At 37.2% G+C, this 24,893-nt stretch overlaps 1 protein-coding gene across 1 annotated transcript; it reads left to right on the top strand.

Annotated features, from left to right (window-relative positions):
- The first annotated feature begins 258 nt into the window (after window positions 1-258).
- Window positions 259-24,893, top strand: LOC103697705 (protein DETOXIFICATION 42-like). Its single transcript, XM_039118931.1, is given in 10 exon segments — window positions 259-970; window positions 1,356-1,452; window positions 1,541-1,641; window positions 2,515-2,649; window positions 2,652-2,677; window positions 3,009-3,080; window positions 3,161-3,277; window positions 3,555-3,650; window positions 3,793-3,914; window positions 23,741-24,893. Coding segments are annotated over 10 exon segments (771 nt in total). The 5' UTR covers window positions 259-969; the 3' UTR covers window positions 23,745-24,893.

The raw sequence follows: 24,893 nt of genomic DNA, 5'->3' as shown, positions 1-24,893 counted from the left end.
CATGGTCAACCAAACATGCCAAAAGTACTTTCCTAGGCATCTTCTTCTAGAAATGCCACATGATTTCGCGGCTCATCACTCGGGAGATTTTCTTTGGGTAGGCCACGAGGCTGTGCCTGCGTCTTTGCGCAGTATATTGTTTTCTGATTTTGTAGGCCAGCTTCACGCCCGTCATGTGTGAGCGGCCGATTTACCAAAAAAAAAAAAAAAAAAAAAGAAAGAAAGAAAGGAAAATGCTTCCCGCGAACCAAACGAGCCCTTAGAAATAGGGAGGAAAGGATGGAAGAGATGGAGGAGGGACGGAGCTCTGGCAGTGGCCGGGCTTGGGTGGCCGGACGTCGATGACCACCTGACCGCATGGCAGCCGGCGGCTGTTGCAGTGGCCGGCGGGAAGGAAGACCGAGAGCTCTCGGTTTGGCTCGGAACAGGGGTAGACATACTTCGGTTTAACTAGAAATGGAAGAATAGAGAGAAGAGTGACTCACCGGCATGCTGATGGAGAGGAGGATCTCGGCCGAGGATGGCTTGGTCCGGCGGTCAAGTGGCTGTGGCGGCGGCGCTTCTGGCAACCAAGTGGATCTCGGAACAAAGGGAAAGGAGGGGAGAGAAATCTCGGTGGTGGTTCTTGGCCGGGATGGCACGTCGGCCACCGGAGAAGGAGGAGAAGGAGGGAGGAGACGGAGGAGAGAGAAGAGAGGGAGCTCGGCGGTGGGTCAATGGCAGAGGAAGAGGGGGTTCTTATAGTGGGTTTCCGAGGGGCGGTCGGCCCGTTCACGAATCGCGGCGGTTGAGTGGGATCGACGGCCGTTCAAGCGGCCGCGGGGCGGCCGCGGGGGGGCTGCAGCGCTGCCGGCCGTTACGCCCCGAGGAACATGGAGCAGAGGATCGCGATTCGCTTTTCCTTTGGGCCAAGGGCTGGAGTCGGAGGGTCTGCCGACTTCAGCCCATTCAAGCCCTAGTCTCACAGCAAGTGAGTTCAGGAAGTTGGATTTGACTGCGGTTTGAGACAAACATGATTAGAATGTTGGTTCTAGATTCTTGGCCAAACTCTATATGCATCGAGACTGAGGACAACCTATCTTGCCGATCATCTCCTGGACTAAGGGATGCCTTGGCCATCCATTGGACACCTATCCAAGCTACTTGACATCAAGTTTGAAATCTGATCATACAACATTTTCAAGCATTAGGGTATCATGTCTTAATTTGATAAACCAAACCCAGAGAATGGGATATGGCTTGTCATTTGTAAAGTGGTTGCTCCAAGTGATAGTAAATCTACTTTGCTGTTTCACTTTTCTCAATTTTTATGGCGTCATTTTAATTCCTGCAAATTTCCTTCCCTGACATTGTAGTGGTGGGAGATGTGACCAACATCATTTTAGATCCAATTCTGATATATGCTTTACACCTGGGAGTCAGTGGTGCAGCTATTGCCCATGTTATTTCTCGGTAAGTGCTACTTACTTTAGTCACCTATTCATTATCTTGGAATTCTCTTCGTTCAGATGTTGATGTCTCACGAATTTGCTCCTTGCAGGTGCCTTATTACATTGATATTGTTATCCAGACTAGTGAAACAAGTTAATGTCGTGCCACCTAGTATCAAAGCCCTGAAATTTAGTCGATTCCTCAGATGTGGTAAGATTTCGAACCATGCACAGTGAAACACCTAGCAAAAGTTCTGTAATATCAAATTAATATTAGCTTACATCCTCTGCTTAAACTAAACTGACTTATTGATGTTTCTTACTATGTGTGAGACTTCAGCTTATTGCCTGATGAGATTTCTGATTAAATCTCAACCTCAGCTTACTCTGGCCAATTTAAATCGCATGCTGGACTTAAATTTAGATTCTGTATGTGCATGAGATTTAGCACATAAAATTGGACAAATATTAAGATCAGGTGAAAGAGTTTGCTTCATATTAGTCATTTCAGGTGGCATGTTTAAAATATTGTAATAGGTAAGTTGATAGGTTAGAGCTATGGTTTCAACAAGCATTTTGTTGGTTCCAGCTCAGAAGGCATGGACCTCCAGATTAAGGTTAAGAATGAGATGGATGCTTGTAAGGATTATTGGTTTGAGGTTCTGAAGGACCTACACTAGGGTAGTCATGAGCTCTTCCACAATGGCATGCAGTAATAGCTTAGAGCATGGATCCTCTGTGGTGCACCGCAGAGTGCTGTACAACACTCGATGGCAATCATTAGGAGATAGACAGCCATCAAACAAGGCAGCCTTACATGTCATACACAGCACACCTTGTTTGATAACCATCGAGTGCTGCGAGCACTATGCAGTGCAAACAGCACACTGCAGAGGATCCTGGGTTGATAGCATAATAGTGATATTTCTTATTTAAAGTGAAAGTGGCAGAAAGATTATACAAAAGATAATTACAGAGCTAGGTATTAGCTATGGAGCATGGGTAAATACTGACTTCTCTCTCGACATGCTTTGATTTCCAGTTCTAATCAAAGTCGGGTTTACTGTTTTTTTATGGAACCCAGGATTTCTGCTTCTAGCGAGGGTGATAGCTGTAACATTCTGTGTAACGCTAGGAGCATCATTGGCTGCACGCCACGGACCAATTATTATGGCAGCATTTCAGATATGCTTGCAGGTTTGGTTGGCTACATCTCTCCTTGAGATGGTCTGGCCGTTGCAGGACAGGTTAGACCTCCATTCTCATCACAGCATATGACAAACATGCATCAGTTGGAGGAACCATGTGAAGTTATCACACTCGGTTATAGTTAATATCTGCTTCCACGTAGACCTCCCAACTTCTTGTTATATGCGTGTCTGAAAATTAATTGGCTATAATGATTTCAACATACTAATAGAAATTCATAAGCAATGCAACTGGATAGACTGGCTGCAGAAAGACTTTTCTCTAGATTCATAATTATGTTATCTTTTCTTTTTAATCAACAAAAGCTAAAGTTAGCGTATTTTAAACCCTGATTGTTTTTCTGAGCAACTGAACTTTGCATCTTTGCAGGCAATACTTGCCAGTGCATTTGCGAGAGGGGACTATCACAAGGTAGTAGCTGCTACAGCTCGTGTATTACAGGTATCAGAAATTCTGATTAAAATTCTTCTCCCTTTTTCCCCCTCAATGTATTATTAACAATTTTAATTCACATACTGCAGTTAAGCATTGTACCGGGAATGGCCCTCACACTTCTGCTAGGAGTTGGACTGCAGTTTGGATCAGGAATATTCACAAAAGACATTAATGTGATACATATAATTCACAAAGGAATTCCGGTATATCATCTTTGCAGTTTATCATGATGTATTATACAGTAATAGAAAAAGTACCCTTAAAAGTTGAAGGAAAAAAGGTCATAAAGAAAGCATGAACTTCAAGCTTGAGTAGACTAATTTTACTTCAAAAGCATTAGAACCACAATCAGAGAAATAAAAAATGCAATAGACCGTATTTCCTCCAACCTTTTTTCTTGAAATTATAATCATGATTCTCCCTGACTTGTATAAGTATCTGATACATCTTCTGTCGAAAAATTTGATATTTGTGACTCAGTTTGTTGCTGGTACACAAACGCTTAATTCATTGGCCTTTGTATTTGATGGCATCAACTTTGGAGCATCTGATTACACATTTTCTGCTTATTCTATGGCAAGTCCTTATCAACCTCAGTCAGCATATTATTGAAATCAACTTCTCTTCAATTATAAATCCTTCTGATATATTTTTCCATCTTTGCTGGACTAAGGCTTGATTATTATGGTTATATTTTTATATTATTCTCCATCTTTAGGTTGCCGTTGCTGCTGTTAGCATTCCATGCCTGATATATCTTTCTTCAACTCATGGATTCATTGGAATATGGACTGCACTAACAATCTTCATGAGTGTAAGAACGTTTGCCAGTGCTTGGAGGTACTTTTCTGTCATGATAGCATTTTTCTTCTTTTTTTTTCCGATGTAAAGGGAGGGTATAAAACCCACCCAGGTTTTACCTATAGAGAAGTTATTTACAATATCAATGTGAAAGTAAAGGTGATTGTACTGGAGTTTTAATTAAAAAAGATTTAAATTTTCTTGTTTTCTAAATTTTTAGTTGTTGTAAATGTTTTTAAATACCCTTTTATGTGACGCCTCTTTTAGAAGAGTTGTGACTCTTCGAAAGAAAATATTGGTTTTCGAAAATATATGGTGTTTTCGAAACATTACGTATCTTCAGAATATCAATTCTCTTCGGTCTTTGAAATAGAGTCTATAAATAGACTCCTCCGAGATTAATCAAAAAATAATTTGATCTCTTTCTTTTTATTAGTACTTTGTCTCTCGAGAATTTCTTCCACAAACAGAGAATTTTTCACTTTTCAATTTTCTGCTTTCTATCTTTTTTTATTTTCTGGCCATCTGAAGGAGTCGGTCAGGTCAAGCCTCTACAGCAATCGTGCTCGTTAGAAGAGGATCGGATTGAGCTGGATTGCTGTACCTTAGGAACGAGATCGCCACAAACCTACACGTAAGGGCGAATCATGTTCTTAGGGCAGTATATCACACGCCTCGATCCAGACAAGCTCTTTTCAATCTTTTGATTTTATTTTAGTATATTATTTTTTTATAATACTTTTATAAAATAAAGATATAGCAGTTTCTAGACAAAATATTTTCAACTGTCAAAGAACGTGATTTTAATTACACCAGAAATTGCTATTTGATCATTTATCAAATTTTGTTCAATTGCATAAGACTAAATTTAGTTTTAATTATATAGAATTAGAAAGCTGCATTTTTTTATTTACAAAAATCAGTCCTTTTAGAAAGTCATATTGCTCTGAAAATTGTGCAAACAAATTTTTTACAACTTTAAAAACTATATAGAAATTTTCTGCAGATTTAAAATATTTGCAAATATTTTTTGCAACTTTAAAGTCCATGTAGAAATTTTTTACAGATTCAAAATCTGTGTAGAAAATTACTGTAGCTTTAAAATCCATGCAATTTTTCTATATTTTAAAATTATATGCAATCTATTTTCTGCAATCTTTAATTAATGGGCAAAATTTTATCTTTAAAATCTATGCAAAAAACTCCTACCCTTTTAAAAGCTGTGTAGAAATTACTGTTGTTTTGAAAACTGTGCATATATTAGTTCTCAAAATATATACAGTTGCTTTGAAAAATATGCAGAAATTACAAAGTTGCATTACTTGTTATATTTCTTAGTACAGTTATTTAATTTTATTGATATTATTGCTCTTTATTGCATTTATTTCAAAATCTAGAATCTAACTTAAAATCTTATGAATCAAAAGCGTACTAACAACAAGATGAATAAGAATATTGGAATTCATCATAAATTTATAAGATAACTCAAAAAGAGTAATGCCATTTTCTTGAAATTTGTCAAGTCTCAAAAAAACTTTATAGATCATTTAACCAAGGGTTTGTGTAGGAGTGGAGTTTTAGGATCATCGAGGGAGGTGGGCCTTAAGCCCACATTTGGTCACCGAGAGTGGATACCCAACATCTGTGATTTGAGATCCCACGAAGGAGGTTCAATGTAGTAGAAACAAAACTGATTGAGTGATTGTGTTAGAGCACATTTTTTGGGAGTATATCTCCTCCCATTCCTATGATGAGTGCTCTTATCAATGACAAAAATATATACTAAAAAGGTTGAGTTATACTCTTAATGAGTCTAAGATAAAAAATCTACAGGGTATTAGGTTATAAATACCCTTGGAGAACTTACCTATGTCACAATTGTTATATGGGCCACGACTAGGGGTTTGGGCTAATCCTAATAAAATTCTTATGAAAAATCAAGGTACTAAGTGATAGACCTTTAAATGGAACTAACCGCATAGAGACCCAATTAATCCATACTGTATGTGTGATAAGTTGAAGTTTGAGTCAAATGACCTAGTTCAAGGTCTAATCCACTATGATTCTTTTAGATAGATACTATCAACTCTAAGTGAGGTTCAAATCCATTAGACACCTTACCTATTGCACAATATAAATTGCCTAGAAATTTTGCTTTAAAATTTTCAAAACAATTAAATCTTTTATGGAAGATTGTTGGAGTTTTAATTAAAAAAGATTTTATTTGTTTATCCTCTAAATTTTTAGTTGTTTTAAATGCTTAAAAATATCCTTTTGTGAGACGCCACTTTCAGAAAAGTGGTGACTCTTCGAAAGAGAATGTTGGTTTTCGAAAAAATATGGTGTTTTAGAATTATTACATTCTTCGAAACCACTGCATCTCTATGGTCTTCGAGATAGAGTCTATAAATAGACTCCTCTGGAATTAATAAAAAAATAATTTGATCTCTCTCTTTCTTACTAGTACTCTATCTTTCGAGAATTTCTTCCATAGACAGAAGTTCTTTTACTCTTCAACTTTTTGCTTTTTATATTTTCTTATTTTCTTGGCATTTGAAGAAGTCGGTCGGGTCAAGCCTGTATTGCGATTGTGCTCGTTGGAGGAGGATCGGGCTAAGCCTGGTTGTATCTAGAGACAAGATCGCTGTAAACTTATATGTAGGGATGAATTACGTTCTTAGGGTAGTGTATATCACGCGTCATGATTTAAGTAAGCTCTTTTCAATCTTTAGATTTTATTCTAGTAGATTTTTCTTTTATAATACTTCTATAAAATAAAGATATAGCAATTTTTAGGCAAAATATTTCCAACAGATTGTTCTGTTGGAATATAGGAAGAGAGATTTTCCTAGAGAGGAAAGGATGAAGAGGTCAAATATTTTAAAAAAATTTCTATTCACTTTAGCTCTTGTCCCTTGCCAAAACAACAAGACTTATATAGAATTTATAGGACTCCTAGGTATACATAGAAAACCCAAATACATGAACCACCTAATGCACATTGAAAACCCAAATGAATGCACATTGAAAACTCAAATACATGAACTACCTAAATGCACATTAAAAATCCAACTGAATGCACATGGAAAATCTAAATACATGAACCACTTAAATGCAGATTGAAAACCCAAATACATGAACCACTACTCTTAAGGTGATCCTTCATATATTCATGAATCTCCTAAAAAATATTTATTAAGTTTATTTTCTCAACACCTCCCTTTAAACTTAATTCCTCGTAACTCCAAGCATTATCCTCAACTTGCTAAAAGTGTCATACTTGAGAGGCTTCATAAAAATATCCACAACTTAATCATGGTCTTCACATACTTTACTTGCACTTCGTTCTTCACAATGCAATCTCTAAGAAAATGGTACCTCGTATATATGTGCTTGCTTCTATAATGGAAAACAAGATTCTTTGCCAATATAATGGCCGACTTGTTGTCAACAAAAATCTCCGTAACCTCCTCTCGTGGCATGTGTAACTCCTTCAACAATCTTCTTAATCATATGACATGACAAACACAAAATGCAGCGGCAATATATTCAGCTGCACAAGTAGAAAGTGTCACAATTGATTGCTTCTTCGAACTCCAAATAAAAGGCGTATTTCTAAGTAGAAAACAAAGCCGCTAGTGCTCTTCTAGTCATTCATATCTCCGGCCCAATCACTATCACTAGAGCCCACAAGCTTAAATTCATTAGAAAATGAATAAAGCAAGCCAAAACCATTTGTACCTTTGATATAATGAAGAATTTGTTTCGTCGCTTTGAAATGTGCCATGTTTGGTGACTCCATAAATCGACTAACAAGCCCAACTCCAAAAAGTTTGTCTGATCTTGTACAAGTTAGGTATCTCAAACTTTCGACTAGACGCTTGAAGGTTGCAGAATCTACCTTCTCTCCTTCATTCTTAGACAATTTGACTTTGCATTCCACCGAAGTGCTCACGAGTTGACAATCTTCCATCTTAAACCTCTTAAGGATCTCCTTGGCAAAACCTTCCTGGAAAATAAAAATTCCATCTTCTATTTGCTAGATCTCAATACCAAGATAATAAGACATGAGACCAATATCCGTCATTTCAAATTGTCTAGTCATAGCTTGCTTAAACTCTCCAAACATACTTGTATTATTGCCCGCAAAAATCAAATCATTAACATATAAGCAAACAAGCAAAATATTTCCATTTTTACGCACCTTAGCATAGAGAGCATACTCATGTGGGCACTTGGTAAACCCATTCTCTTGGAAATATTTATCAATCTGACTATTTCAAGCTTTTGGCGCTTGCTTCAAACCATACAAGGCTTTCTTCAACTTCAACACTTTGTTTTCATGTCCTTTGATCACATAGCCCAAGGGTTGTTCAACATAAACCTTTTCGTCAAGAATGCCATTCAAGAAAGTCGATTTGATATCCATTTGATAAATCTTCTACTTTTTTTGAGCCGCAAGTGAAATTATTATTTAGATGATCTTCAACCGTGCAACAGGAGCAAACACTTCACTTAGTCAATCTTAGGATGTTGGCTATATCCCTTGGCTACCAACCTTGCCTTGTATCTCTCTACTTCACCCTTAGCATTCTTCTTTTCTTTGAAAACCCACTTCACACCAATAAACTTTTGACCTTTCGACATGGTTGCCAACTCCCAAGAGTCATTCTTCTCAATCGACTTGATCTCCTCATCCATGGCAATTCTCCACTTCTCATCTTTTACTGCTTTTTCAAAAGCTATGGGCTCACAATTAGCAAAGTGACAAAAAAGAGATAGATTATTACTTAAATTTTTCGTTACCTCATAAAGATCTTGAAGACTCCTCATTTGTGGTTTCCTTTCATTTGAGCTTCCACTAAAAAATGAAGGTTTACTAGATGTTGTTGGTGATCAAGAAGGTGTTGTCGGCTCTTGAACTTCACTTCTTTGCTTATGCTCATCAAGGAATGGACAGAAATTATACCTCTCTTTATCTTCATTACTCCAATCCCATAAATCTTTTTCATTGAACTCCACATCTCTACTAATAGTCGCCTTGCCAACACTTGGATTGTAGAGCTTGCAGCCTTTGGAACATTGATCATATCCAATGAAGATGTGCTTCTTGCTTTTATTATCGAGTTTGGACCTCTCTTGATCGGGTACATGAACATAGCTAATGCTCCCAAAAACTTTTAAATGAGAAACACTTGGCTTTCTTCCACTTTATGCTTCTAAGGGAGTTTTGTCCCGTAGGATACTTGTTGGACACTGGTTCAATAAATACACCGCACAATCAACTGTTTCTGCCCAAAATTCTTTCGGCATCTTCTTTGTCCTCAACATGCTTCGAGCCATATCGAGAATGCTCCTATTCTTCCTTTCGACAACACTATTTTGTTGTGGAGATCTTGAAACAGTCAAGAGCCGTCGAATATCATTTGCTTCACAAAACTCATTAAACTCATTAAAAGTAAAATGTTCCCCTCTATCCGTTCTTAAGGCTTTAATATAATAGCCACTTTTCTTTTCAAGAAGTGCTTTAATTTTTTTAAAAGCACCAAATACTTCAGATTTTTCTTTCAAGAAATAAATCCAAGTTTTTCAATGAAAATCATCAATAAAGAGAAGAAAATATCAATTGTTACCAAATAAAGAAGGCTTGATTGGTCCACAAATATCGGCATGAACAAATTGAAGTGGCTCACTTGCTCTTGAAGTAGTTTCTCTTGCAAAGCTCTTTCGAAATTGTTGGCCAACAAGACACCCTTCACATAGTTGATGTTGTCCAAGGTGACAACCCAAAAGGGGGGTGAATTGGGTTTTCTAAATTTTATGATCTCAAATTAATTTGTAAATGAATACTCAATCTAGCCTATGTGAAGAGTATAAGTGCAGCGGAAGCGAGAGTAATTAAGCTCTAGGCAATTACAATTAAATCACTTTAAGAAATCAAGCTAGAGCAACTACTCAATATAATAAAGAAAATAAAGTAAGTGGCACAAAGTAAACATAATGCAAACACAAGCACGTATAGTGATACGGTGCACTCCAAGGCACCTACGTCCACTCCCCAAGCATTTTCTTGGAAATTCACTATAACCTCTCGGATTATAGTTGGATTGTTTTACCGGGCTCACAATCCAAAATTCTAACAGTTGGTTTTGCAGGATCACCAACAAGAACCTACACCGTTGGTTTTACGGGCTCACCAACAAACCTACACAGTTGGTTTTACGGACTCACCAACAAGAACATTACAAGAAGAAAGTGAATCAAAGTATTAAGCTCCTTAATGAGCAAATAAAATAAGTATGCACCAAAGAGAAGAAAAGAGAAATATTATCGCTTTGAAGGTGCTTTTCATTTCTTCACTGAGATTGCTTCACTCTTTAATGAATTGGTTGAGCTCTTGAAGGCACTTGAATTTTGCTTAACACCCTTCTTTTGGATTTGAACTGAAGCAAAAAATGAAGCTCTCTTGAATATATCTTTTTCTTGAATGCTCACTTAAATTCTCAAAAGGATAATTTTTCTGATAAATAGTAGCTCTTAAATACTCCTCCAACCTCCAAAAATCAGTTCCTAGCCATTGGATTGAAAAAACTAGCTGTTTATAGTCGTTGGAGCCTTAACAAGTACATCTACAGAACTAGCCGTTAGGCTGTCAGTCGAGCTCGGGACGACTTGAGCTTGCCTGGGCTCGACTCGAGCTTTGATGGAGTCGGCTCTGACAGGGAATTCCAGAAAACACTTTTCTGATGATATAAGCTGAGGTCAACTCGAATTTTGTTGGGTCGACTCGAGCATGGTTGGGGTCAACTCGAGCTTTGGTGGAGTCGGCTCTGACAGAAAATCCAGAGAGCACTTTTCTGTTGAAACTGGTTGGGGTCGACTCGAGTACTGTACCAATTTTTCTGGGGTGGACCTGAGGCCTCTGCCAAGTGTGCCAAAGTGTGCCAAATGTGCTAGAGTTGGCTCCAAACTTTTTGAGGTCGACTCTAATCCTGATTTTCTGCATCTTAAGGTTAGATTTGTATATGAAACTAATAAAAGACATTACAAGTAGTTTATTTTTATTTAGGATGCTTGGCACAAAAAAGAATACTTTTCTTTAACTATAGAAAGGACAGAATTGCCCTTTAACAAGAAAAACTTGACTCTTAACTTTGTCAAACTGAAATTTAGGTTTTTCCTCAAGTTTTTCTAATAAATTTGTCTTTAGATGAGTTCTTGAGAGTGGTTTTAATGGTATATGTAGAGCGTATCAAGAATGTATTTCCCTAAGTGTTTATGTACTAGATCAATTGAATTAATGGCATTAGTACTACCATATGATCTCAATGGCTTTGTAAATGTCAAAGTCACACTAGGGTCAACAATCTCCCTATTTTTGATGATTACAAAACATTGAGTATAAGCAAACTAACATTCATATTAAAAGTTAGGTTTAGTATTAATGAAGTTCTTTTGATTCAAGAGTATCGAGATAGTGTCAAGATTGGATCAAGATCGTCTAATTAAAGACCGTATCATATAGCATGGGTTGAACCAAAAACTCCCCTTATCTTATCCAAATAGGTGCCAAAAGAATTTTAACTTTTCTCTCCCTTACTCTTGTGTATCATTAAAGCAAAATATTCAAAAGTTTGTGCCAAAATAAGAGTTTCAGGTTATGTATCGAGGCAAGGCAAATCTCTATAATTAAATATTAGAACTTAGGCAAGATTGCATGGATATGTATCAAGGCTTATGATTATGTGCCAAATGCTTATGTATCATGCCTTCTTATGTATTTTGACTTATGTATCGTGAATTCTTATGTATCATGAATTATGTATCAAGAATTTAAATTTCAGATTTTTTTTTTGTCATATGTCTCCCTCTTAAGTATATAATATATGCCTCTTTGTTTAAGGGTTAATACTCATATTTTCTCACTTGTTCTCATATTTTCTTCCCTATACAATCTTTCTTATAGAATTTACTTTTTGGTTTATATTTTATATTTTCTCCCCCTTTTTGTTATCATCAAAAAGAATAAATGAATGAATGAAAGGGATACCATCACAAAGATTATAACTCAAGAAGAAACATTGTATTTCATCTATGCCAAAAGTACAATGTTCTAGATAAGAAATACAAACTACTACAAAAGATTAAATTGTATTCCGTCAATTAAAAGTAGTTCAACAACAAAAGACAAAAGTCAAAAATACATACAAGAGCTAGAAAAACTCTTATCACTAATCAAGAGGTGCTCCTGTAGTCCTATCACTAGGCCTAGATGGATCTAATAGTTGAGATGGAACTCTAGATCTCCTAGTATAAGTAGTGAGGGAGGTCTGGTCTGATGAGAGTGAGACGGTCTGCGAGAAGAGGAAGCACTGAGAACTGGCTGGCTCTGTGCTGAGACCTCAGAATCAACTGCTCGAGATGCAATGTGATCATGTAGCTCTCTCTCAATAGAAGTCAGCCTATCTGAAAGACTCATCACCTATGTCGATATGCCTATGATCTGTGCTGACAATCTGTCTGATAAGTTCTCTAGCTGACCCGTCAGCCTATCTGTCATCACATCAGCCATCCTACTCAGTTGCTTATCCGTGAAACTAGTAGGTGCTGATGGCTCTGACCTATGTTGTGGTGCTGATGATGAAGGTCCTACCTCTGTCTGTGAAGATAGATGTTCCGCAGGTGCCTCTGGCTCTGGAATGGAGTCTCCGGGCTCTAGTAAATCAGGCTCAGTTGCCTGTCTCTTTGGCTCCTGCCTTGGAGCTCTACGTACCCACTGCGCTTCCAACTTCTAGTACCCCATGCACTGGAGTGTCCGTTCGTTGTAAGTATCCATAGTAGGCCTCTAGAAATCTCTCCATCTAAACTGATCTGATGTTGCCAAAATATCAAGGTGAGAATCATACCATATGGTAAGGAAGCCTTCATCCTAGATACGGCTTCGCGCATCTGCCTCAGTATCATCGCAGGGATATTCAGGAGAATGCCCTGAATAACATACTCCATGATAACCAACTTCCGCTCCGACACAATCATAATGCCCAACCTTCAGAAATAAGATCCGACCAATGAAACTGTGAAGTAGGTGCATCTCGGCTGATAGTGAACTCGCAATCAGATCATCAAAATAATCCACATCATCACGCTTCAACACCAACTGTAACTGTAAGGCTTTCAGTTTGACCTCTGATCTCACGGATATTGAACCCTATCTCGGTAAATGTAGAAGTCGATTGAAACTCTTCTTTGTAAGCATAATCCGGACTCCTCGGACATCTGACTCGATCCCGCTCGACCCTACTCGGAGTGAAGAGTAGAACTCTCTAACTAATCTAGGGTATGTTGGTACATCCAAAAAGCACAGATACTCCCAACCTTGCTGATGAATCCATGATCTCAAATGGAAGCCCTCCCGATCTAGAAATCCAAAATCAATCTTCCTTCCGGTGGTGACGGGCCTTCCGGCAAATCTAGCAAGTTGAACCAATGGGGAAGGAGGTTGCGAAGACTCTATACGTACCTCGGCTTATGGAGAAATATCATCTTGCCCTCTTTCTCGTTCCTCAGCCGTAGATGAACGAGTCACCCTCTTAGGTCGCTTGGCCACGGTTCTTTTTGGCCCCATCTTCACCCAATCCTTCCGTACAAGATGATCTATCGGCTTGGGAGAGGAAAGAATAGGGTTTTACCGGTGATTGGAGGTCAATGGAGGAGTGGAAGGGGGTTTTCTAAGGGGTTAGAGCTTGTTTGGAGGAGTGAAATACCTTTATTGGGGGTTTTGGCCGCCCTTAAAAAGAAAGGATCCTGCCGTCAAGTCGACTCAAGCCATTGCTCGGGTTGGCTCGAGGTGGAGTCGACTTGACCATGGTCTCTGGTCGAGCCGAGATCAACCCCACCATTTTTTTTTTTTGATAATTTATCACTGATCTGATCCTTATGAATTTTCAAGGGTCAACAATGCTCATGAGCAGATGTTCTAAATTAATCATTTGAGCAATGTTTCAAATCATATGAAAAGATTTTGGAGATGAGAGGAGTGTATCATGAAACTTTTGACTTTTTCTATGCAAAAGGGTCGCATACTCCTAATTTTCTTCTAAGCATGCAAAATCTATCCTCACTAAGGAATTTTGTAAATATATCTGCCAATTTTTTTTCAGTACACACATGTTCAACATTTATGTTTCCATTTTGCACATGGTCTCTAATGAGTAATATCTAATTTCAATGAGTTTTGCCTTAGAGTGTTGAACTGGATTTTTAGTTAAATTGATTGCACTTGTATTATCACAATTTACGAGGATTTTATCAATTTTAATTCCATAATCTTCTAATTGTTGCTTAATTCATAGCACTTGAGCACAGCAGCTTCCAGCTGCAACATATTCGGCCTTAGCCGTTGACAGTGTAATTGAATTCTGCTTTTTACTGAACCATAAAATTAAATTAGCACCTAAGAATTGACATATGCTACTAGTGCTTTTTCTATCTAGTTTATATCCAGCAAAATCGACATCTGAATATGCAATTAAATCAAAATAAGAATCTTTAGAGTACCATAATCCTATGTTAGATGTCCTTCTTGGGTATCTAAGAATTCTCTTGACATCAGATAAGTGTGATTCTTTAGGATCTGACTGATATCTAGCACACATACCTACTCTAAACACTATATCAGGCCTACTAGCAGTAAGATAGAGCAGAGGTCCAATTACACCTCTATAAAGTTTAATGTCTATGCTTTTACCCTTTTCGTCTTTGTCAAGCTTACTAGAAGTGTTCATTGGAGTTTCCATTTTTTTGTGATCTTCCTTTCCAAACTTTTTGAGTATTTTCTTTGTGTATTTAGCTTGGTTGATGAAGATCCCTTCCTTAGTTTGCTTGATCTGGAGTCCGAGAAAAAAGTTGAGTTCTCCCATCATGCTCATCTCGAACTCACCTTGTATCAACTTAGCAAATTCTTTGCAAAGAGAATCATTAGTAGCACCAAATATAATGTCATCTACATATATTTGTACTACTAGAAGATTTTTATCTTTTCTTTTTAAGAACGGTGTTTTATCAACATTTTCTTTATTGAAATCGTTATGTAGCAAAAATTTACTTAACCTATCATACTAAGATTTAGGTGTTTGTTTTAAACCATACAATGCTTTATGCAATTTAAACACATGATCCGAAAATTCATAATTTTCAAATTGCTCTACATATACCTCCTCTGCTATATAGCCATTTAGAAAGGCACTCTTTACGTCCATTTGATAAAAGTTAAAATTCATGTAGCATGCAAATGCAAGTAATAATCTAATAGCTTCAAGTCTAGCAATAGGAGCGAAGGTTTTCTCAAAGTCAATCCCTTCTTCCTGATTGTAGCCTTTTACCACTAGCCTAGCTTTGTTCCTTATTACTATTCCATCTTTATCTAATTTATTTCTAAAGATCCATTTGGTTTCAATTACAGAATTATTTTTAGATCTTTCAGTTAATGTCCATGCATCATTTTTTTTAAATTGATTTAATGCTTCTTGCATAGCATTAATCCAATTTACATCATGTTCTGCTTCTTCATAAGTTTTGGGTTCTATTTGAGATAAAAAGCAAGATAATTATTTATATTTTTTAAGGAGGACCGAGTTCTTACTCCTTTCGATGGATCACCTATAATTAAATCTTTAGGGTGTCCATGCGCATACCTCCATTCTTTAGGTAGGTCATGAAGTTGTAGTAGACTTTGATCATCATCTTTTTCCTCCTCATCTTCTTTTGATGTATCTACTTGTTCTTCCGTTGGTATATCTTGAATAGTCAGTTTTTCAAGCTCGAATCTGCCCACATCATCATCAAAAACATCCTCTTTCCTAGAAGATTACTGTCAGACTCAAAACAACATACATTGATTTTTCAACAACAATAGATCTCCTGTTGAAAACTCTGTATGTCCTGCTAGAAGTAGAGTATCCTAAGAAGATACCCTCATCTGACTTTGCATCAAATTTACTTAATTTCTCCTTGCCATTATTTAGTATAAAATAGCGACAACCGAAAACTCGAAAATATTTAACAATTAGTTGCTTATCTTTCCAAAGTTCATATGGGGTTTTCTTTGTAATTGGGCGAATCAAAACACAGTTTAAAATGTGACAAGCAGTACTCACAGCTTCAGCCCAAAAGTACTTTAGAAGATCTGACTCACAGAGCATAGTACGTGCCATTTCTACTGAGGTCTTATTTTTTTTTCAACAACCCCATTTTGTTGAGGTGTTCTAAGGGCCAAGAAATTATGAGAAATACCATTTTTATTACAAATCTTTTCAAAATATTGATTTTCAAATTCAGTTCTATAATCACTACGAATAGAAACTAAAGTAGTATTCTTTTTGATTAAGACATTTTTATAAATTTTCAGAAATATCGAAAATCTTTTATCTTTATGTGCAAGGAATGAAACCCATGTGTACCTTGAGAAGTCATCTACAATTACTAGGCCATACTTTTTTCCTCCCGAGCTTGCAATTCTAGTAGGTTCAAATAGATCCATGTGGATGAGTTCTAAGGGCTAGAAGTTAAAACTATATTCTTTGATTTAAAAGAAGTTCTTGTTTGCTTACCCAATTGACATGCATCACAATTTTATCTTTTTCAAACATTAACTTTGGCAAGCCTTTTACTAAATTCTTTTTAACTAGTTTTGAAATTAAATTCATACTTGCATATCCTAGTCTTCGGTGCCATAACCAAGTACTCTCATTTACTTTGTCCTCCATAGTAACTAGGCATTGACCATTCTTCTTGGCTGGATCATCAAGATCAACCATGTAGACATTTCCATATTATGAGTACAATACTATTATCTTTGGAACTAGTAATTATGCATACCGATAATTCAAAAAATACTTTAAAATCTTTATCACAAAATTGACTAATGTTAAGTAAGTTATGTTTTAGGCCATTAACTAACCAGACATTATCTATGAAAGTAGATGGAGTGATACGGATTTTATCCTTTCCAATTATGTGACCTTTGCTATTGTCACCACCATCTTTGGATTCTCCGGTGATGAATTGATTGATATCACCTGTTATGTGTCTTGAACAGCCACTATCTAGATACCATAGCCGATTCTTCTCATTAGCTGTAAGACACACCTACAAATAAAATCAAGGATCCATTTTAGGTACCCAAACTATGTTGGGCCCTTTAGGGTTAGTATTTATGGTTCCTTTTGTAACCCAATTTTTTTGATATTTTGTTTGCCTTTTTCATTTGATTTGTTATTAAATTTTCTAAAATCACATTCATCAGCCTTATGGTCTACTTTGTTTCAACAATAACAAGTTGTGTTTTCATTCTTGGATTTTACAAATAAGTTCTTTAGGTATTTTTGTTTTCTTTTTGTTCTATATCCTAATCTTGTTTTGTCATAAACAGCTCTTTGACTATCTAGAATCATATTTAATTTATTTGAGCTGAGTGTGAATCTATCTGCTAAAGATTTATATTTTTCAACTTCACTTTTTAGTTCAATATTTTCTTTGATTAAGGTTTCAGTTTCATTAGTTAATTTCTTACTTAATGTTTCATTATCATTAGATAGTTTTAGTTTTTCTTCTATTAGGGTTTGATTTCATTCTTCAAGTTTTTATTTTTGTGAATAAGTTTTTTGTGTTCTTCCATAAGGCCTAAAAAGACATCATGCAATTCATCAACAGTAAAGTCACATTCAAGTTCAGTATCTACCTGATCATCATCATGTGCCATGAAGCAAATTTGAGCTGTATTTTGCTGCTCTTCTTCATCTGAGCTCGATTCCTCACTTTCACTCCAATTAGCCATGAAAGCTTTCTTCTTGAATTTCTTCGGCCCCCATTTCAACTGTGGGCAATTTATCTTGAAGTGTCCGGGCTTATTACATTCATAACAGTTGGGCATATCCTTTTCTTTTTCCTTGTCCTTTTTCTTTTCTTTGCTAGAGCTACCTTTGAAGAAAGACTTCTTTTTGTAAAACTCATTTTTCTTCCTCATAAACTTTCTAAACTTCTTTGCAAGCATTGCTACTTCTTTTTCATCATATTCATCTTCCTCATCAGAGTCATCTGACTCAGTGTCTTCTCTAGGAATGGTAGACTTTAGAGCAATGGTTTTCTTTTTCTTGACCTCCTCTTTAGAATTCTGCTTCATTGTTAACTCGAGTCACAAGTGACCCTAGAAGCTCTTCTAGTTGAAATGCGTTGTGGTCCTTTGCCTCCTGAATTGCTGTTACTTTGGCCTCCTACATACGAGGCAGAGACCTGAGAATTTTACGCACCAATTCAAAGTTAGAATAAGATTTACCTAAACTCTTAAAACCATTTATTATATCTGTAAATCTAGTAAAAATTTCAGTTATTGTTTCAGCAGACTCGTTAACCTGATTGGTACCCTCATGAGTAATCTCTAATCTATTCCAAATTTCTTTAGCAGAATTACATTTTGAGATTCTATTAAATTCATTCGCATCAAGTGAGCAATAAAGAACATTCATGGCCTTAGCATTGAGTTGGGTTCATCCTTTTATCATTGTCATCCCAATCCTTTTCGGGCTTAGGAATGACCATGCCATCTATACTAATAATGGGTGTGTGTGGTCCTTCAACTATGATATTCCATATATCGTAGTCTAGTGCTTGTATGAATATCCTCATTCGTGCTTTCCAGTAAGTATAGTTTGTGCCATTGAATAAGGATGGTCTATTTGTTGATTGTCCCTCAGATAAAGAACTACCGACTTGTGTTGCCATAATCTTTGGCTTTTGATCGTGAGATCAACAATTAATATTAGAGCACCTGCTCTGATACCACTTATTGCCCAATATGACAACCTAAGAGGGGGGTGAATTGGGTTTTCTAAATTTTATAACATCAAATTAATTTGTAAATGAATACTCAATCTGGTCTATGTGAAGAGTATAAGTGCAGTGAAAGCAAAAGTAATTAAGCTCTAGGCAATTATAATTAAATCACTTTAAGAAAACAAGCTAGAGCAGCTACTCAATATAATAAAGGAATTAAAGTAAGTGGCACAAAGTAAACACAATGCAAACACAAGCATGTATAGTGGTCCAGTGCACTCCAAGGTACCTACGTCCACTTCCCAAGCATTTCCTTAAGAATTCACGATAATCCCTCGGATTACCGTTGGATTGTTTTACCGGACTCACAATCCAAAAATCTAACAGTTGGTTTTATGAGATCACCAACAAGAACCTACACTGTTGGTTTTACGGGCTCACCAACAAACCTACATAGTTGGTTTTACGGGCTCACCAACAAAAACCTTACAAGAAGAAAGTGAATCAAAGTATTAAGTTCCTTAATGAGTAAATAAAATAAGTATGCACTAAAGAGAAGAAAAGAGAAATGTTATCGCTTTGAAGACGCTTTTCTTTTCTTCAATGAGATTGCTTCACCCTTTAATGAATTGGTTGAGCTTCTGAAGGTACTTGAATTCTGCTCAATACCCTTCTTTTGGATTTGTACTGAAGCAATGAATGAAGCTCTCTTGAATATATCTTTTTCTTGAATGCTCACTTCAATTCTCAAAAATATACTTTTTTTGATGAATAGTAGCTCTTAAATACTTCTCCAACCTCCAAAAATCAGTTCCTAGCCATTGGATTGAAGAAACTAGCCGTTTATAGCCGTTGGAACCTTAAGAAGTACATTTGCATAACTAGCCGTTAGGCTGTCAGTCGAGCTGGGGTCAACTCGAGCTTGCCTGGGGTCGACTTGAGCTTGCCTGGAGTTGGTCTGACAGAAAATTTTAGAAAACACTTCTGATGATACAAGCTGGGGTCGACTCGGATTTTGTTGGGGTCGACTCGAGCTTTCGTGGAGTCGGCTCCGACAAGAAATCTAGAGAGCACTTTTCTGTTGAAACTGGTTGGGGTCGACCCGAGTACTGTGTCAATTTTTTTGGGGTCGGTCCGAGGCCTGTGCCAAGTGTGCCAGAGTCGGCTCCAAACTTTCTAGGGTCGACTCTAACCATGATTTTCTGCATCTTAAGATTAGATTTGCACATGAAACCAATAAAATACATTACAAGTAGTTTATTTTCATTTAGAATGCTCGGCATAAAAAAGAATACTTTTCTTTTACTATAGAAAAGACAGAATTGCCCTTTAACAAGGGAATCTTGACTCTTAACTTTGTCAAACTGAAATTTAGGTTTTTTTTTAAGTTATTGTTACCCAAAGGTGCAGCCCAAGAGAGGGGGTGAATTGGGTCTTTTAAACTTAATAATGTGAAGTGAATGAGTTACTGAAATCTTCTAGTAACTTGGAGATTTAGCAGCGGAATTAAAGTTGCACAAATAAAGCAGTGAATAAGATGAGGAATGTAGTTAGAAATATACAGTGGAAGAAGAGAGACAAGTCACACACAAACACAAGAATATATAGTGGTTCGGTGCACTCCCAGCACCTACATCCACTCCCCAAGCAAAACTTGAGATTTCACTATAACCCAGCAGATTATAGCCTGATTGTTTTCCAGGCTCATAATCAGAAACCCAGTTGGTTTTTCCAGGCAACCAACCAAAAACCTATCACCATTTGTTTTTCCGGGTTCCCAAACAACCTAGTTGGTTTTTAGACAAACCAACCAAAAACTTTACACTGATTGTTTTTCCGGGCTCACAAACAACTTAGTTGGTTTTCAGATAAATCAACCAGAAACTTTCTCTTTGCTGAATACTTCTGATTCAGCAACTTCCAATCAAGGTTTGGAAGTGCCTTTATAAGTTTCAGATGATGAAACTGTTACAGCAACAAATAAACCAAACAAAAGATTACTGCAACCAGAAAACTAAAACTTCATAACATATAAAATAAATCAATAGAAGCAATGCTGAAGCCGATGAAGAGATTGGCCCATGATGTGAATCTCAATGCCGAACACCAACTCTTCTTGTTGTAATGGATGAGAGGTTTTGACTGATTTTCTCACAGGAGCAAGTTTCAGAGGAGTGCCGATGAGGATAATGAACTTTTTAGCTTTTTCCTTCTCTTTTCTTTTCTGAAACTTTTCTTTCTTGATAGAATATTTCTCTCTTTCCTTATTGTTTTCGTTCTAAGGTTTTCTTGAATTTATAGACAAGTTCTTTAGAGGGATTCAAATTCCTTTCTTGTCGTTTTGATGGGAATCTTTTCTGTTACATTAAAAGACAAAAGTTGTTACAAGCTTTCCGTTGTGGTTCCAGTTGCACAGTGGTCGACTCATGTAACTCAGAAGTCGACTCATGTTTATTCTGGGTCGGCACTTCAAAATATTGAGACGGCTCTTGTTGTTGTGACTTCAAAGAGTCGAGTCTTTAACCTTAAGGGTCGACTCATCTTGTTCAGGAGTCACCTATTTAAACACAAGGGTCGACTCATCCAATTATTTTTCTGGCCAATGCTGAGACTGGACTGGGGTCGACTCTTCAAACACAAGGGTCGACTCTTCAATGTCGGGGGTCGACTCATTCGGAACAAGGGTCGACTCTTCAAATCTTGTCTAAAGCGGTAAAAGCTCTCTGTTTAATTTGAACTACACAAGGATCGACTCATGTTTTACAGGGGTCGAGTCATTGACTATGCCATTTGAAGAAAACGTGCTAGAGTCAACTCAAATGTCTCAAACAGAAAACTTTAGACTTCATCTTTGATCTTCATGGATTGGATTAAGATCATTTTCCTTTTAGAACATATCCAATAAAGTGTTCATGAAGAATTAAGGATAATGATTTTGTAGTGCTTCATTTCTTCTGATTTTTCTTGACTTATAGTACTTCACAATTGAGCTAACATCATTAGTACACAACATTATCTCAAGTATTTTGTAATCATCAAAATTCATCCTTTAGGGTTGACAGTTATTCTAATAAATTTGTCTTTAGACGAGTTCTTAAGAGTTGTTTCAATGGTATATGTAGAGCGCATCAAGAATGTATCGTTTTTTTCTTCCTTAAGTGTTTATGTACTAGATCAATTGAATTAATGGCATTAGTACTACCATATGACCTCAATGGCTTTGTAAATGTCAAAATCACACTAGGGTCAATAGTTGATCCAGTTGGTCAATAGATGGCAAGCCCTTCAACATCCCTTTCTGACCCAATAACTTCAAGCCTCCAAAATTCACATGCTCGAGCCTCAAATGCCACAGCCAAGAAGAATCTTTTACACACATCTTGAGATATTTAGCAGCATCAGTTTGGATATTAAGCAAAAACATCCTATTCTTTGTCATGGGCACCTTACCAATCACATTCTTCCTATCATCTTCAAGTAAGAGACTACGATTTTTCATATAAACCTCGTATTTCTTCTCCAAAAGTTGTCCCAAACTCAAAATGTTACTTTTCATACTTGGAATAAACATTGCACATAAGTTGATGGCCACTATTTTTCATACGAATTAAAATCATACCTTTGCCTTCAATTGAAACTTTAGAGTTGTCTCCAAATATGACAAACCCAATCACTGATACGTCAATCTCCACAAACTTGCTTTTATCTCTACACATGTGTTTGCTTGTGGCATTATCAAGATACCACAAATCTTTCTTGCTTCTTTTCTGCTTTGTAGGGTGGCAACAAAGTGGCCTCCATTTCCTCATTCTCTACATAATTAGCCTTCTCTTCAATATTGCTAGGGGAACTCCAACACTTCCGAGCATAATACCTATTCTTTTGGCAATTGTAACGCCAAATATTGGACTTATCATTTTGCCTTGTGTAGTTTTCTCTACCACGTCCTCTTGAGGAATGCCCCCTTTCTTCATTGTTGGAGTTTTGATTGCCTTGTCCGCCTCTTCCTCTTCCTCTTCCTCTTCCTCTTCCTCCTCTCCTTTGACCTTGTCCACGTCCATGTCCTTTTCCTTGTTGACTTTTCTCACGCTCCTCTTCCTTCTCCTTCACCGAGAGCTTGGTGGCTAGAACTTGCTCGATCGACTCCTCCTTCTTGTTGAATCTCTCTTCATGGGCTTGTAATGAACCCATATGTTGATCAACCGTCATAGTCTCCAAATCTTTGGACTACTCAATGGCTACGACGTGTAGTTAAACTTCGAATGCAACAAGCAAAGAATCTTCTCAATGATCCGGACATCCTCCAATCTTTCTCCATAACTCTTCATTTGATTCACTATGGCTAACACCCTCGAAAAGAAATCCGCAAGGGACTTGGATTCTTGCATCGTCTACCTTCGCAATCTCCTCGTAATATTTGAAGTCACACTTTCTTTACTTTATCAACTCTTTGGTAAGAATTTTGTAAGATTTCCCATGCTTGCTTGGCAGTGGTCGCATTAGCCACTCTTTCGAACATGGCTTCATCCAAACATTGATGGATGAGAGTGAGAGCCTTCCATTGAGCAGGATTCATTGTAGCTTCTTCACGAGACTCCTAATAGCCTCTATACACGATCTTCCATACATCTTGCAATCCAAGCAAAGTCTTCATACGAATGCACCCATTCTCATAATTCTCTTTTGTAAGGCGAGCGAATTGAAATGGGAAGGTAGAATTGGCCATCTCTAGGATCAAGAAATTGTGGCCATCTCCAGGACCAACCATTGATAAATGAGAGTGAGAACTTGTTGGTCCTTCTAGATTTTCTTCTTCACAACATAAGGGACAACAAGGTTGAACATTTAATCTTCTTTTCTTTAGATTATCTACGGTCTGAATTTTCTTCTGTAAGGTTAAGCAGTGAAAAATCTTTGCTTTTTCTGGAATTAGAAGCTTCCATAGGATTCTAGCAGTTGCTGAAATAACTCTACCGTAGCTCAAGAATTTGTAGCACTTGCATGCAGTGAAAGTATTGTTGTTTTCCCATTTCCAGGTGACTGTATCCTTTCTTGTGTTAACTTCCGTGCTGTTCATCCATTGATGTAGTTCCCTCAATTCTCTGTTGCTGTTAGTGCTGAGGGTGTGGCGAAGGTGGCATTTAGTATCCTTGGTGTTCATAAAGCTTGCAACTGAAATCTCTGGTGCACAGGTTAGTAGGAATAATCCTGGAAATTGGTCTTTAAGATGTCTTTCCCCGGACCTATGATCTTTCTAGAAAGCTATTTCTTTGCCATCTCCATATTGAAAGGTTACCCTGACTCTGAAGATGCTAGTCACCATCACCACACTTCGCCAAACAGCCGGCGCTTGCTTGATATCTTTGCTTTCAGTTTGAGTAGGTAGTTTGTTTTTGTAGTGAAGTCTCCTAATCACCTCTTTCCATGGTTGGAGATGCTCTCCGAAGAAGTTCCACCATGGTTTGATCAGTAAACATGATAACATCATCTAATCGTATATAAAGAAAAGGTCTTTTAACAAACAACTTAAGATGACAATTAGTAGAATGTTGTGCAGCTGTTACTTCAAAAACACAAAAATGTCAGAAGGTTTCCATTGTTTTGTTACCCAGTAATGACTTGATTATATGCTCTGGTCAAGTCATAAACATGCCTACTTCTAAAAACTCGTTTCCATGATAGAATATGCCTAATGTGTTAAGTTGGATTGCAACAAAGTCACATGACAATGGAAAAACCACACGTTTCATGAGAACAGGGAGAACCTTTGCCCAGACTCTTGTGCTGGAAAGCTGAAAAAAGGCATCCTTCAGATAAAACTACATTGCTGGAATTTCCTCTCTCTCTCTCTCTCTCTCTCCACCCCCACTCCTGTATAAACGACAATAACTGCCCTTATTTATGGTACCATCTATCCAGGACTCAAAACTCATTTGTTTCTGCTTGTCCTTTGCGGGATGGGGGCAGCAAGGGGGCCCTGGACTTTCATCCGGAGATGATTTATACTCCCTTGTGACAAAGATCAATGACTTTGCTTAGGAAGTTATAATTAATGTGGACTAAACAATATGTGTACTATGTTTACGTCACTTTTTGTTGCACATGGACTTCTTTTCTTATAGTCGTTATACATGTAATATGGAGGCTGAGGCTCTTGTCATATCATGTCTGTCCTTGATGTTGAGTAAA

The sequence above is a fragment of the Phoenix dactylifera genome, unplaced genomic scaffold (genome assembly GCF_009389715.1).
Source record: "Phoenix dactylifera cultivar Barhee BC4 unplaced genomic scaffold, palm_55x_up_171113_PBpolish2nd_filt_p 000450F, whole genome shotgun sequence".
NCBI lineage: Eukaryota > Viridiplantae > Streptophyta > Magnoliopsida > Arecales > Arecaceae > Phoenix > Phoenix dactylifera.
Note: the sequence above shows the minus strand (reverse complement) of the source record. Positions and strands in the feature narration are given on the sequence as shown.